Source organism: Aotus nancymaae, unplaced genomic scaffold (genome assembly GCF_030222135.1).
Source record: "Aotus nancymaae isolate 86718 unplaced genomic scaffold, 86718_ANA_hifiasm-v0.15.2.pri h1tg000008l, whole genome shotgun sequence".
NCBI lineage: Eukaryota > Metazoa > Chordata > Mammalia > Primates > Aotidae > Aotus > Aotus nancymaae.
The window spans coordinates 27,968,968-27,984,692 of record NW_026988419.1 but is presented as its reverse complement, the minus strand read 5'-3'; the positions used below and the strand labels follow the sequence as shown (position 1 = coordinate 27,984,692).

Here is a 15,725-nt window from a genome sequence, read left to right as displayed (position 1 = left end):
CAAAAAAAAAATGAAAGTTTAGAGTTTTTTTCTTGTTGAAGGATTCAGAGTTTTCGGTTCATAATTGACAACATATGTACAAACAATTGGGGCACAGAATAGAATGGAAAGAACTTTGTACTGATTTCAGGGGTTCAGGTCCCTGTTTGATCCCAGCTACTTAGTGTGATAGTGTGACCTTAGGTCACTTGACTTTCTGAGCTTTGGGAGGGATTAGATGAACATGATCAAACAGATCCCTCTAGCATAAGAAACTAACTATTAATTTTTAAACCAGTAGAAACATTTTGCAACAAATCTCTTTATAACTAAAAATGAAAATGGAATATTTTTCACAGAGGTAGATAATTACATAAACAATATTTCAAAAGTGTTTATTGAACTTAGTTTTGAAATATACTGGTGCTTGCATAAAGTCAGTCAGTATATAATATGCATACTTCACACAGAAATCCAATATATATATAAATACATAAACCATAGTTCCATGTACTACATGATTGGTTCTTAATGGCATTTTATATTTCAAAGCACTTATGAACTCCCTTGAAAATGGTTCCTTCTTCTCAAATAATCATTGTTTTAGATGCAAGACATTAATGAAATTGCTTTGGAATGACTCTTCATGAATCTTCTGATTTGGATCCATCAATACGGCCTTTGTAGAACTACCTCTCCTCCCTCTAACTTGCTAAATTTAGTTTAAATACTTTAAGCTCGGACTTTCCTTAACAAATTGTTCATTCTTCTGGTTCTTCTTTCCTTTCTTTCTTACTAATGCACTCAAATATTACTTTTATGGAACTGAGATAATGGTTGGATTTATTGTTCTTTTAGCCAAAGTGATTCTTCCATCACTGGATTGACTGGATTAGTGAGCATGTAGAGCTCAGTAGGATGGGTCCTAGAGAGTGTTAGGATTGGTGTAAAATGAATGACAACAGCTTAGTCACACTTGAAAAAATATATTGGCTTGAGTTTCCAAATAACCTTCCAAAATGAAAAGCACAAATACTCTGGGTTTCTACAGAATCAAATATAACTGTAATGTTTGTAAAAAGGATTAGTTATTGGAAGTCACTTCAATATTAGGTGGTGAAGTTTAGAAATACTAAAAATGGGGAGACCAGAAGCATTAAATCCAAAGCCAAATACAGGTTACAGATGCTCTGGATAATGGTTGCCAATCCAACCCTCATCCGAGTGATGCTGCTGGTGTTCCCTGCACCTTCCAGAGCCGTTCAGAAACACAGGCTGCCAGTTTTTATGCATTGTGGCAGATTATGAGACACCTCTGTCATCTGGATAAACACATAGCTGGGCAGAAGTAAAGTTTTCAATATCATTCCTTTATGTGATATGATCCAAAATTTATCTTTTTTTAAAAAGAGCCCGAGAGATGAGGAAACACTCTGTGGTAAATTTACTTGAGAGTCACCCACATTTTTTTTAAAGGTATGCTTACCAGAGACCCCATCTGGAATGTTCCACTCCAGAGGCTCAGACCTCTGGTTGATTTAATTATATGCTTCCTAGGCTTGTGCATTTAATTATGTATACACACAATTCCTAGCACTGGTTTCTTTTGTTATACTGTGCGAACGCTGGCAGCCATTTTGAACTGTAGAGAGTATTCTGCATCTGCAGGAATTACTCATCTGTGGTACTGAAGAAAGGAAAATTAGCCATTGGTACGGGAATGGGAGGAACAAGAAAATATACTTACATAGCATAATAGTAGTTTCACAGTCTAGTAGACAAGCAAATAGGAGCCTGATGCTGTGGACAGACTATAAATCAATTTCTGATTTCTTTGATCAAATTGTAAATCATCACTGTGTGCTAAGCTACTATGCATTTCCAGGTGAGAGCATACAATACTTTTGTGATTGTGCGTTATTTGGAATAGCGCTTTCTGAATTACAGGTGATTAGAAAACTTTCAGAAATCAAGTTGTTGTTGTTTAATTCTGGATGTATTTGCTTTAGTGATATTATGCTGCTGGAGAATGGAATTATATCTACTTTTATAAAACTATATTAAAATCCTACAGGAAATTTATTTCTGTGCAAAACAAAAATGGTGTTTATTGTTCAGGCCCCTCTGGATAAAGGGGAAATGTTGTTGGTTGCAATGGCTCTGAAATCACTGTCTCATCACACTAGATCAGCTTCTTCCAGATAAGGCACTATGGGTCCTGGAGGATGCCTAGAATATTCATGATGTGGTTCAGTGAATTTTTTATTTTAACCATACTTAAAATAATGAATTACTCCTCATTTTGCAATTGGTAACTCTGTCTTACTCACAGATCCCAAATTTCTAAACTTAAAGGAGAAGCTAAGGAAATAGGAAGGCAGTTCTAAACTTTTAAGAAATGAATGGAGACCCTTGTAGGCAGCATTAGTTTGACAAATTTCAAGACTTGTGACTTTGTAGCCCTGGAAGAGTCAGTGTAGTCTTATGTAGAATTTTATTTGAAACATTCAGAATATAAAAATATTTTTTTCTCAGTTTACTGGTAGTTGAGAATCAGTTCCATTTTATGGCTACTTTTAAGATACTTACAGAATAGAAAGAGATATGAGTTAACTTTAAATCTAACATCAAAATATTGAAATCTGAGCCTTGCCTTACAAACTAAGTTAGGGTTCATATTTTCCAGTTACCTCTTTCTTCAAAAGAACTCTTCTAGGAAAGAATATATACAGATGGAGGTGTTATTATTATTACTGTTTTTGAGATGGAGTTTTGCTCTTGTCACCCAGGCTAGAGTGCAATGACACCATCTCGGCTCACTGCAACCTCCACCTCCTGGGTTCAGGCAATTCTTCGGCCTCAGCCTCTCAAGTAGCTGAGATTACAGGCACATACCACTGCACCCGGCTAACTTTTGTATTTTTTTTTTTTTTTTTTGAGGCGCAGTTTCGCTCGTTACCCAGGCTGGAGTGCAATGGCGCGATCACGGCTCACCGCAACCTCCGCCTCCTGGGTTCAGGCAATTCTCCTGCCTCAGCCTCCTGAGTAGCTGGGATTACAGGCACGCGCCACCATGCCCAGCTAATTTTTTTTTTTGTATTAGTAGAAACGGGGTTTCACCATGTTGGCCAGGCTGGTCTTGAACTCCTGACCTCAGGTGATCCACCCACCTTGGCCTCCCAATGTGCTGAGATTACAGGCATGAGACTCCATTCCTGGCATATTATTTAAAATTCTCTTAAGGTTAGAATACAATCTAAAGTGTCAAAACTTGAGAGAGCACAGAAACAACTTCACACATATATTTATTTGATACTTTAGATTAAGGAGGCCATAATTTCTGAAACTCTGAAATGAAAGGTCTAAGTATGAGATAGACATCATGCTTTTATAGAAGACTTCTTGCAGATTAATCATCTTTAATGATAGCTTTGGGTTTAAATTTCATTTTAGGAATAAATTTGAGTTATATTAAATTGAGACATCTCAGAAATTAACTCTTAAAAATTTCCCTTATTCAAAATTGCTTTTACATTGATGAAAAACAAAACACGCTTTTTAAAAACCAAAGTTGAGAGTTTTGCCTTTCAATAATGGTTTCAAAATTAATATAGCTTATTAAGAATTAATATAATAACTCTTTTTATTGTTTAAGCCTCTCTTACCAGCTCTACCACGCATTAATTATTTTTCTTCTTTTGTATTTATACAATAAATGCTTGACAAAAAAAAAGCTACATGATTTAAGATTTTTATGGCACAATGGTAAAGTTTCTTACCCCCAGGGGTAAAATAATTCTGTGATGTTCTCATTGTCTTTTCAGGGAAAACTTTATATATTAGAAGAATAATAATGTGAAAAAAAACTTAGTTATACCTTATGTGATGTGCAGCAGGTTTAGAATATAGAGAACATAAAAGAATATTACATGAGCTATAGAGGGTTAATGCGGTGTGTCCTTAATTTTAAATTTCAGATAAATATGATTTTAGCTTTGATCCTACACGGACTAATTCTTTTGTCACTCAACTAATTAATTCAGTATGCTAGAGAAAAGATGCTAATTTGGGCATCAAAGAAGTGATAATTTTTTTTTGTTTAATCAGAGTTATAAAGATAAGTTTTACTCCCATTAGACTGGGTCTGGAGCTCAATCATTTTATTCTTGTTTAGTGCAGATGAATTCCATAGAAAATGTGCCCTGTTTCTCTTAACATCTGAAAATGGAACAGTAGGATTTAGGACTCCCTTTAAAATGGTCCTTGGCAAGGTAATTGTAAAAAAAAAAAAAAAAAAAAAAGTCATTTCTTCATATTGTCCACGTGTTCTTCTTGCATAACAAGGTAGGCACCATCATCTGTTCGTTGTGATCATGGAGTATATACAAATTGCACATGTGTTCATTTGTGCTGTAGAATGTAGAATGTAAGTTGTATTTGACGTTTTATTAGAGACTGCAGATGAGGCCTCCAGCTTCCACAGAATTTTCAGTTGGCCCTTGTTGGATTTATTTTCTTTGACATGAGTCAGTTTTTTCCTTTCTAGGCAGGTTGCTGAGGTGACTCCATTTGCCTGTGAATGGTAACTTTAGAGCTGTTTCCTGTGGGGACCATTTCCTTCTGCAGGATGAATATGTGGCCAGTGTGGAGCAAGCCTGGGCCAACTGGGCCTGGGAAGGGCAAGGCAAATGGGGAACCTCCCACCGTTGATAGAAAGTTTAGCAGTTAAGTATGGTTTGGTCTCAAAACACTCTTTCCTTTCCTAGTTTTTGGGTTTCCGGGGCAAAGGAGGTAGAGAAAGGGAAGGAAAGAGGAAGAAGGGGATGTTGTGGGCGCACAAATGCAAAGGCAGAATCTGGCTGTTGACTGAAGTCTGAATTCCAGCCATGTGATCTGTTTGAGTCAGTGTTACGGCTTTATGCACAGGCCATCAGTTGTGCCTATTTACTCAACCATCCTTCAGAAAAGCCCGAAAATCCACTTAAAAATAATAATCATAACAAGGAAGAAGACATACATTCTACTGCTTTGAAATAAGTAAACATTTAATAAAAAGAAAAGCTTGTTTAACTATTAAGAAAACACAAAAATGCAGAAAGATCTGTTTCTTTAATGCTCCTGTTAAATGTCTCTCCCAGCAATCATGAGCATTTCATCTGAATCACTAAAGCTCTTGACTACCATGTTTTGAAGCCAGTGAGAGTGTATGAAAGCAATTAATCAAAGTTCACTGCGCTCCTGAAGAGTATTTCTTCTTCTGGAAAGCAGAGGGGTAGAATAACTTAAAACTCAGTGACACTTAATAAGCTTTTTAGAGTCCCCGTGTGGATCTGAAAATCATACCTTATTAGTATCTTTATCTTTCTTGCTCACTCATTCACGCTTATTTTTATTTAATTTTAATTTCTGCCCTCTTTTTCATAAGTTTCCCTCTTTTTTTCCTGACAGAGTGCTGCTTTAATAATCTCAGAGCACAGTTTTTGTTTGCTACAAAAATGCTCAGCAAAAGCAATATCCAGTGTCTAACAAATCTCTCAACTGTTCTTACAGATCATCCCTTCAGAGGCTCTCTGTTTTGTTTGGTTGGTTTTAAAATATTGGTTATTGGTGATATGTGTTCTGCTTTACTTTCTGGACCCTCTAAAATTATTTTTAACATATCTGATATTTCTAAATCCACTGCAATTCCTAGCCCCTCAGTATGGGGAAAGCAAATTAGCTCAAGGATTCCCAGCAGCTGAATTTAGCCAGAGAGCTGCTTAAGGCTCTCCCCAGCAGATGTTTTATCCACTTAGACAGAAGTCATAGAATGTTATAAGACCTCCCTGCTTTTTAATCCTAAAAATAAACACCAACATATTTGAGATCTGAAGATTCCCTGATTCGGAATGAAAAAATGTCATGACCACCAATTTCAGAGCCACATTCTAAGAATGAGTGACAACCCAGAGAAAAGTAGCTGCTAAAACTTGACTAGATAAAAGAGTTGACCTTCAAGGAAGTAGCAGATACAGATATCAGTGGGATTAAACAGGTTGGTTGTTTTCATATAGCTTGTCATCATCATGGAAACGTATAAACATACCCAAGATAAATGTCTAAACAACATATCAAAATTTAAAATTTTAATTAGAAAACTTAATTTCAGGGTTTCGACTGCCTGACGCAGTTAGGATCAATTAGGAAGATTTTTAATATTGAGTTTGTCTTTCATTATTAAAGCATCAGCTTACTCAGTCTCTACTTGTGTGCACATCCTACAAGGCAAATCCCTGTCTACTTTTGCATGCCACGGAACAGACTTAGAGTTTAAAACACAGCCCTACTGTTGTGAAAAGCATCCTGGGTTTTGTAGCATTTTGCCTCCCTCCTTAAAAGCTATAGGCATAGCCAAGGCAGTGTGAGGGACCAGAAATAGAATTAGAATATTTTTCCTTCTTAATTGAGATCGATTTGCAACAAACACAAATCTCTTTATTATTCTATCAATAATATTAACATAAAAGTGAGTAATGCCCTTAGGTATCCCCAAAAGGGGGTTGGGATGGGAATTCTAATTGGTCAGTTTTCACTGAATTTTTATCAGACTGATTAAGTCTCAAGTACAATGGAACCATGTGAGATAAACAAGGAAAGACCTTTGTGACGCAAATTTTAGAGAGAATCAAAAGCTGCAGTGCACAAAACCATATGAGATTACAATACATGGAAGTTAATTTCATCAGTATGTGCATATGCTAATTCAGAACCCAATTTAGAATACGTCAGACAACAGAAACTTCTATAGGGTGGATTTCAGAATCAACTATGGAAATAATAGTGAAGGGCCTGTGAACTTCTCTACCACCATGTTTTGCCTGACCTATTTCAAACTGTATAATTTATAAAATGGTAAGGAACTATCATGCCTAGTTTGTAAGACAGCTAGTTACAGAGTGGACAACCCATTCTCCAAATCCAAAAAATACTATGACTGTGAATTTTGTAGGTTTTCACATGTGACATTGTGCCATGGATGTCAAACTTTAATGTTAGTGATGAATAGAGTTTGTAGTTTTTTTCCCAAATGCATGATTGACACCCAAAGACATTTCCTGATTGGAGAAGGTGATATACAGACTTTGTTTCAAAGTGTTCAGCTCTCTTTGGATTCATAGCAGATACTTAGAACAAGAGTGAATGAACTTTTTCCTTGACTGACTTTTTAGTTCTCACAGGCCATTCATTGCTCAGGATCACTTTTGTATAGTGTGTGCACTAAGTGGATGTAGAAAGGTTGATGGTAATAATAAACTTCCCAGTGTGATGTGGGAAAAAAGTTGTACATAGACAGAATTTAACCACTTTAAGTGAATTAAATGACAGAGTAGACAGGAAAAATGCCAGAAGTCGAGCTATACATATTGTAAATTTGAATCATTCATCAGAGTATGTATTGGAGTCTAGGAGGAATTTGAATGTCATCATTACTTAGAAAACCCAAGGAAAGAAATAGAAACAGAAGAAAATATTTGCTGAAAAACTGGAAGAAAACTACTAAGAATAATATTAAAATATTTATTATATAGAAAATGGATTCTAGGGACTTAATTTGAGGGGTTAGATATTTATCAGATAATTGATGTTAATGCTTCAATTTCATGTGCATAGGCTGTTGTGATGTGTACTGGCCACTCAGTAATGAATGAATGAATGAACAAACCATTATCGAATTCTACTTTTCTAGATGGCTGTTCACAGTCTCCCTACCTAGGCAATATAACAACATTAGGGAGGTCTGTAGGGGGTGTTTTTCTATAAACTTCTCTGAGGTTCTTGTCTACCTTGTGTAATTTGATCTTTGATTTCTTAAATTATACTAAAAGATCTCATTTTATGGATAGAAGCCATTTTTCTTATACATGCTGGACCACATTCACTGATAAATTCATTGCCTTGGAATTCTTCTACTTTCCCTTTACAAGCTCCCTAAACAAGCTAGTTTCCTCTCTTAGGCTGCTACTCTTTCTGAGTCTCCTTCTATCTGAGGCTAATCTCTCCAGAGAGGCCATCTCTATCCTCCTCCCTTATCAAGAACTTTCATCTCCTATGCCATTGTTCATTCACAGTAGCCAAAAGGTGGAGACAACCCCAAATGTCCATCAGTGGATTAGTGGATAAACAAAATGTGGTTATGTACATGCAATGGAATATTATTCAGCCTTAAAAGGGAATGAAATTCTGACACATGCTGCAACATACATGAGTCCTGAGGACGTTCTTCTAGGTGAATTAAGCCAGACACGAAAGAATAAATTTTCTATGATTCCACTTATATGAATTTTGTATAGAATAGTCAAATTCATAGAGACAGAAATTCAAATAGCAGTTACTAGGGGCCGGAGGAAAGCGGGAGCGGGGAGTTACTGTAGGGTCAGTACTCAGTTTCCATTTGAGATCATGAAAAATTCTGGACATGAATAGTGTTATGGTTTCTCAATGTGAATGTGCCTAATGCCACTGAAGTATACACCAAAAAATGGCTAAAATGGTAAATTGTACTTTATGTATATTTTACCTTAGTAAAGAGGGAAAAGAACTTACTCTTCTCTGTCCTCCATCTCCGACCTCTCATTCTCTTTTCCTAGCAGCAACCAAAACGTTCTGTGCTGTAAGCCAAATTGAAAACCTCCTTCTTCAGTTCTCGACTGACTGCACCTGCAGCTACCTCCCTCCCAGCCAACCGTTACCCAGTCTGTAATGGTCGTATAAACACATATACTCACCCACCATTCACTCTTCAGAGCATGCCTACATGACTTCTGCTCACACTACTCCGCTGACCCTTGCCAAGGCTATGAATGACTTTATATTGCCAAATCTAATGAATGCCTTTCAGTCCTCACCTCATTGGGCGTCTCAGCAGCATTCCCATCTGTTGACCTTGTCCGTCTTCTTCCAGCACTCTTTAAATTCTTTTGCAACCACATTCTCTTTATTTCTCTCTTGTTTTTTCTCTCTCTGTTGTCTACCTGCCCTTTCTTGACCCCCCACCTCCACTCCTGTCTCTGACCTTTAAGCGTTACAGTTTCTCAGGACTTGGGCCTGGACCCATCTACTGGAATTTCCCAAAGATATATTACAAGAATCATGTTTTAAATGGAATTTTTGATACCTCTTCATTGACTCACCATTTTCAAATCACAATTTTCTCTTCTCAGTGGACACTTCTCTAGTCCAAGCCACTGTCATCTTGCACACACTCCTGCAGCAGTCCCCAGTCAGTTAAATTACTGTTTTTAATTATGTTACTGCTTTTACTTGCTGCTTTTTATTTCAGCACCAGGGTGGTCTTTTAAAAATATTCATCACTGCTGGGCTCAGTGACTGGCTCACGCCTGTAATCCCAGCACTTTGGGAGTGTTTCACATGTTGGCCAGGATGGTCAGGAGATCGAGACCATCCTGACCAACATGTGAAACCCCATCTCTACTAAAAATACAAAACTTAGCTGGATGTGGCAGTGCATGCCTGTAATCCCAGCTACTCAGGACGCTGAAGCAGGAGAATCGCTTAAACCTGGGAGGTGGAGGTTGCCATGAGCCAAGATTGCTCCATTGCACTCCAGCCTGGTGACAGAGCTAGACTCTGTTTCAAATATATATATTCATCACATTGTATCACTTCTACTCAAAACACATGGTTCCTCTGCCATTTCTCCTCCACTAACTCTGTCTCCTAGTTTCCTCACCTAGCTTCTCTGTACCTTGAATGACTAAGCAATGACCTCCCATCACTCTTAGATTAAATCAAAGCTTCTGTCACACCTGTGCCTGTTGGCTTTTCCATCTGCATCCTGGCGGAGTTTCCACTCTCATCTCCCAGCTTCTGGCCTTCTTTCACTGCTTTGAATGCACCAAGCCTTCCCCACACATGCCCTTTGCATTTGCTGTTTCCTTCACCCTCAAGACTTTTCTCCCACTCTTCACTTGTCTGGACCTTCTCACTCTTATATTCTCAGCTTAAATCTATTTTTTCACTGAGGCATTTCCCAATCAATCAATTCCCTATTATTGTGTCTTCTAACATCTTTCATAGCACTTATCACAACTAACAATTACAGATTTATACTTGTTTTATAACAACTGTTTCCTCTGTTAGAATGTAAATTTCATGAGGATAGTGTGTGGTTTTGTATGCCAACATAATATTAATCTAAAGCAATTGCTTGTAATTTCTGACACCTAGTAGATACCTAATAAATATTCTTTGAAAGAAAAAAGAAAGCAAGAAAGAAAGAGAGAGAGTAAGGAAAGAAGAAAGAATCTGTTTCATATGACCTCTATAAAAATGAACAGAAAAATGGACAGGTGTTTTAAGCAAACTTATAATTCATGAACATCTAAATTTACATAAAGGGTATGTTGAAAGGTGATTTTTCCACTTTACAAAAAAGATCCATCATAAGATTCTTTAAACAGGCTTCCAAGGTACATGTAAAATAAGATTTTATTGATTAAAACCATATGTTTGCACAGAAATTTTTAGGAAAATATCTTTTATATAAAGTAAGGTTGACCCTAAGCAATTTCCTTAAGGCACCTAGCCCAGAATGGCCAACTCTTAAATTTCTAAGGTAACAGATAATGGGAGGCCTGGAATGCAGTGCATATTTGAAACTCTAGAATGCAAAGTAGTAATTTTAGGCATTCAGGGTTTGTGACTCTTCTCACAAAAATAGCTAATGGGAAGATAAACCTCCCCAACTCCTCTTTCTATATCTCAGTGAAAGTAAGGGCTGTGAAATGATCCCCACAAAGGCTGCTACAGAAAGGAAAACAAAGGCTTGGAAAGTCACCAAATCCAGTCTTTCCCCCTTACTCTCTTGCCACCTCCACTACTGCCACTACTGATAATTAAGTTGTTTTATTGCAAAATGAAAAGGAATTCAGTGTGTTAATAAATAAAAAGCCGTTAACTCCTCTGAGTCTCAATTTCCTCGTCTTAACAATGTGGGAGTTTGAGGGGTTTTTTTAAGATTGTTTTATAATGCTGTTCTTGAGCCTACCTAAACTTTACAAAATAAGGCAATTTGTAATCCTTTTCTCTGGCTAATAAAATAAATTTCACAGCTATGTCTGCCCTTCTTATTGGAAACTTTAATGAAGGATTATGAACTTTAAATCAAAGCATTTATAATATTTGCAGAATTGCTTGATTTGACTGTCATTGGCGGTTCTTGCTAAGAAGAAAATAGAAAATACCTTGCAGAATTTACTTGCAACTAACATTTTTTCTTACCAAACGTATTCCACTGTGATGGAAGCATAATGAGCTATTGCTGAACTGCAGTACAGGTGAAACATTTTAGCTAACAGAAACAAAAATAATTTATAGGGTGTGGTAATAAAGATCAAGGTAGGCTGGGAAATAGGTTAGTTTTACCCTTCAAAAAAAACACTGCTTTTATCTCAAAAATCCCCAAACCTGCAAATTTAGAAGAAAATATATGGGACATGAGAAAAAACAAGCCTAATACCTAAAGCTTTTGGCAAGACTTTTGCCCTCATCAACCACCTGAAGCATTATTTCTACCCTGACTCCCAACGGTGTTGAATATTTTGCCCAAACATTACTATATTTAATGACATTTTGAGCAAAAGTTATTTATCTAAGTGATGTACTGATCTGTTAACTTCTCACATAAACATACATGAGAGCATTGAATGAGGTGTTCAATAAGGTCTCTTGTGGCACTGTCGTGGTATAATTCCAGGAGTTTATCCTTAAGTGCCGTTGATACTAGGTCTCAGGAAGCCTGCTTAGATTAGTCAGCTTTTATTCATATATTAATGATAATCTTTTAGTTTCTGGTTTTCTATTGCATTAATAGGTCCTTATAATTAGTCTTGAATATTTGTCTAAATAATAAGGAAAATTTTCAAAGTATGTGTGCTTAGGCTGGCCATTCCCTCCCCTACCTTCTATTGACACCTACAAAGGGAATCAGTATCTCATCACAGGAGGACCTGACATACTCATTGTAAAGAAAGTCCTGGCTGGGTGGCTTACCTCTGTAATCCCAGCACTTTGAGATGCCAAGGTGAGCGGATCACTTGGGGTCAAAAGTTCAAGATCAGTCTGGTCAACATGGTGAAAACCAGTCTTTACTAAAAATACAAAAATTAGCCAGGCATGATGGTATGTACTTGTAATCCCAGCTACTCAGGAGGCTGAGGCAGGGGAATCACTTGAGTCCCCAGTGGTGGAGATTTCAGTGAACCAGGATCACACCACCTGCACCCCAGTCTGGGTAACAGGGTAAGATTCTGTCTCAAAAAAAATGAAAAATAAAAAAAGTCCTAACTCTAAGCAACCTGGATAATAGAAGAATCACAAAACAAGCTGATGTTTCTTTCTCAGACTTCCTAAAAGCACATGATATTGTGCATGATACATGATAAATATGAGTGAAAAGAAGGAAGGAAGGAAAGGAAGAAGAGAGAAAAGGGGGAATTTCCTAACGGCATTATTTTTCTGCTTTCGTTATCTTATTTTAGTTCCATTTTATGCAAAATGATCTTGACTTACTTAGAATAAAGAAGTGTGACTTAATGAGCTCATCCCATAAATATCTTAGCTTTACCGCAAAAACAATGTGATATTGTTAACAACCTTCTTCTCCTTCATGTTTCACTAGATTTGGAAAGAAGAAAGAGGATAAGGGTGGAAAGGCTGAGCAGAAAGGTGCTCTGAAGCATGGTGGCCTGAGAGAAGAAGAGCTGGAGAAAATGAAAGAAGAGCGTGAAAGGTGAGCAGAAGTGCTAAGCTCTTCATTTTCTTTACTCTTTGGTCTGTGTTTAATTTGGATATTGCAATAGTCTCGTTTTAAGAAGTATAGAGGTTGACTGATCCAGAAGGAAAGGTATCTGACACAAAAAGAATCTACTTCCCTCTCTGGGAAATTTTTATTCTATTTTGAGAAGAAATAACTTCATGTTTTTACTATATCAGTGCCTGTAATTCCATAACACACTACCACCTGTTTTGACCATAAAAATGCATATTTTCTCTATTTTTTTCAAAGAAAGGTCATTTGGATATTGATGTTTAGAACTATCCAGTTCCCATAGTCTGTTCCTAATTTTGGTCAAGCTGTTGTATACCTTCTTAATTTTATTCTGCACAATCCTTGTGGGTCCTGTAATTTGAGGAGTGCATGTCCTTCATTCTTTAAAAAGACACTGTCTCTTATTAGGCTATCAGCAAGTTCAAGAGTATGTTGCCCATCTGTTAAAGGACCAGCTTCATTTGCTGGAATGATGCCGGTTTGTGAGAGCTGAATTCTCCTGTTTGAGGAGCTTAATGTTCCATTTGGACAAGAGGTCCTTCACATAGCTTTGAGGTTAACTCTGGCACTTATTGCAAGTGGATGTGTAAATGTCTCATTTTCAAACATGTAATTGAATATTCATATTTCTCCTGAAAATTCTTTGCCTTCACAACTAAATGAAGGTTGGAGAAAGACTGAGATTATGACAAAACCAGCATATAATTTTAAGAGTTTGATTCTGACTTCGTCATGTATATACTCACATTTATACGAATTTTCACTTGCTTATTAGTTACATTAGTTCTTACAGTTTCTAAAGACTCCATTCTTGTTTTGATTTTACTTTAGTATATGTACTAAGAAAGTCACATCTATTCATTGTGTTTTCTAGCACGGAGTGGTCTAAGAGTCTCTACTGTTAACCTTTAACCCCTATTTTGTAGTCTATTCCCATGGAGAGGCTGACTTTTTCAATAGCAAGGAAAAAAAGCTCTTTAGTCCTTTCTCGTTTTTGAGAGGTTGATAAGCTGAGTTCTGAGGTCACTGGAGCAGTTAAAAGGAAATCAAGTGTTTTACATTGTTGTTGACTATTCACCTGACAGAGCTACCCCAAAGACACGAAAGATATTCTCCATCATAAGCTAAGATTCAGCAATCCTGTAATGTAAAATGTAATCCAGGCTCAGATTTTAATGCATATATTGGCAAAGGCATCTGTGTGGGGAGCCTACATCATAGATCTTTTCTGCTCCCTCGACTTAGCCTACTGAGGCTACATCCCATGGCTCATCTACAGGAAACTGAACTGTTCGGTAGAATGCAGACTTGACATTTTTTGTAGCTCAGTACTTGCTTGGGACGGGGGAAAAATCTCTTAGTAGCTGGGGAACTGTGTGCCAGCTAGAAAATTGATAACCCATAAAATAAGGTGAGTTGTCTTTAAGCAAGAGTTCATTTCCTTTCTGGTTTTGCCTTTAGGAGGCAGGTGCCTGAGGGAGTCTTGTTCTTAAAAGCTGAGCTGTAAATTCACTTCAGCTGGCTGTATGGGCTTCAGATCCAATTTTCTTAAAATATGTCTGGTCAAAATAGTGAAAGAACTATACTATTAGCCTCTACTTAGGCCACTTCCCACACATGAACACATAAAACACATCTAATTGGGGTTTCCTAGAGACAACATTGTCTCAATCATGTGCTAGAGGAAGAAGCTGAGGAGTTGATTTTATGGTTGGGGGCTATAGAATTAATGACCAAGGGCGTTTCAACAACTCAGGGGCTAAGAACCACGGATGGTGGAGGTGGAGGCTGAACATCTGGCATTGCTCCTAACCCTGGAGTCCTGATCCTTAGCTCTCCATCATCTATAGAAAAGCAATTCACAACTCTTAAAGAACTCAGTGAGTGTATCACTCTTCATGATATGTCAATGAAAAAAATAAAGTAAGAAATAGTGATAAAAGCTATTGTATTTTCTCCTAATACATTTGAAATATGTTGCTTTGATGTGATTCAAGCCGTCCTATTGCTTACTCGTTTCATCCTGTCATAGGTATCATAATAGATTTACATTAGCATATCTCGTTTTCAAAATATTTAATGCACTTAAATATAACTGTACAGAACTGGAGCCAGCTTGTACCAGCCTATGGGAACTAATTGTTAAACCTTCAAGAATTTTGTAAGCTGGCTGATAAGCCATTGGCAGGTTGAAATTGGTTATAGTGGGTATATTTATAGCACAGTTTTTCCAAAGACCTAGTTTGCCAGCACACCGCTGCAGGTCTGTGACAGTTACCTTTAGTGCATATCCAGGAGACAGTTATCCAAAGTAGAGGCAGAAAAAAAATCCAAATTCAACCACATGATTTCTTACAGCAGAGTTTCTCAAAATGTGGTCCAGGGACCAATTGCATCAGAATGAATCATTAGAAGACCTTGTTAAAAATGAAGATTCCTGTGCCCCATCCCAGAATCAGAACCTTGGGAGTTGGAGCCCAGGAATCTGTGTTTCATATGCAAACCTAAGGTGATTTGTCAGCAATCTAAAGTCTGAGAACCACTGACTTGGAGCAACAGAATTTGGTTAGAACATAAAACAATTCTTATTTAGTGAAAAGTGATATACAGGATTTTTTTCTCAAAAGGACTGAGTGGCCCAATGTACAAATATTCCTCATGTGCCTCATTCCTCATGTGCCTTCTCTGAAATTTCTTTTCTGTTCTCTCTCTCTTTTTTTTTTTTTTTTGAGATGAAGTCTCTCTGTGTCACCAGGCTGGAGTGCAGTGGCACAATCTCGACTCACTGCAACCTCCGCCTCCCTAGTTCAAGCGATTTTCCTGCCTCAGCCTCCCAAATAGCTGATACTACAGGTGCATGCCACCACACCTCGCTAAATTTTGTATTTTTAATAGAGATGGGGTTTCACCATGTTGG

The 15,725-nt window shown here is 37.3% G+C and overlaps 1 protein-coding gene across 3 annotated transcripts in view; it reads left to right on the top strand.

The window, feature by feature from the left end:
* Positions 1–15,725, top strand: part of PARD3B (par-3 family cell polarity regulator beta) — a 1,134,301-nt gene that overhangs the window by 850,209 nt on the left and 268,367 nt on the right. For all 3 annotated transcript variants that reach the window (XM_064373118.1, XM_012446125.2, XM_064373119.1), the window contains one exon: positions 12,659–12,769. In XM_064373118.1, the coding sequence (XP_064229188.1) occupies positions 12,659–12,769 (111 nt within the window). The remainder of the gene's footprint in view (positions 1–12,658; positions 12,770–15,725) is intronic.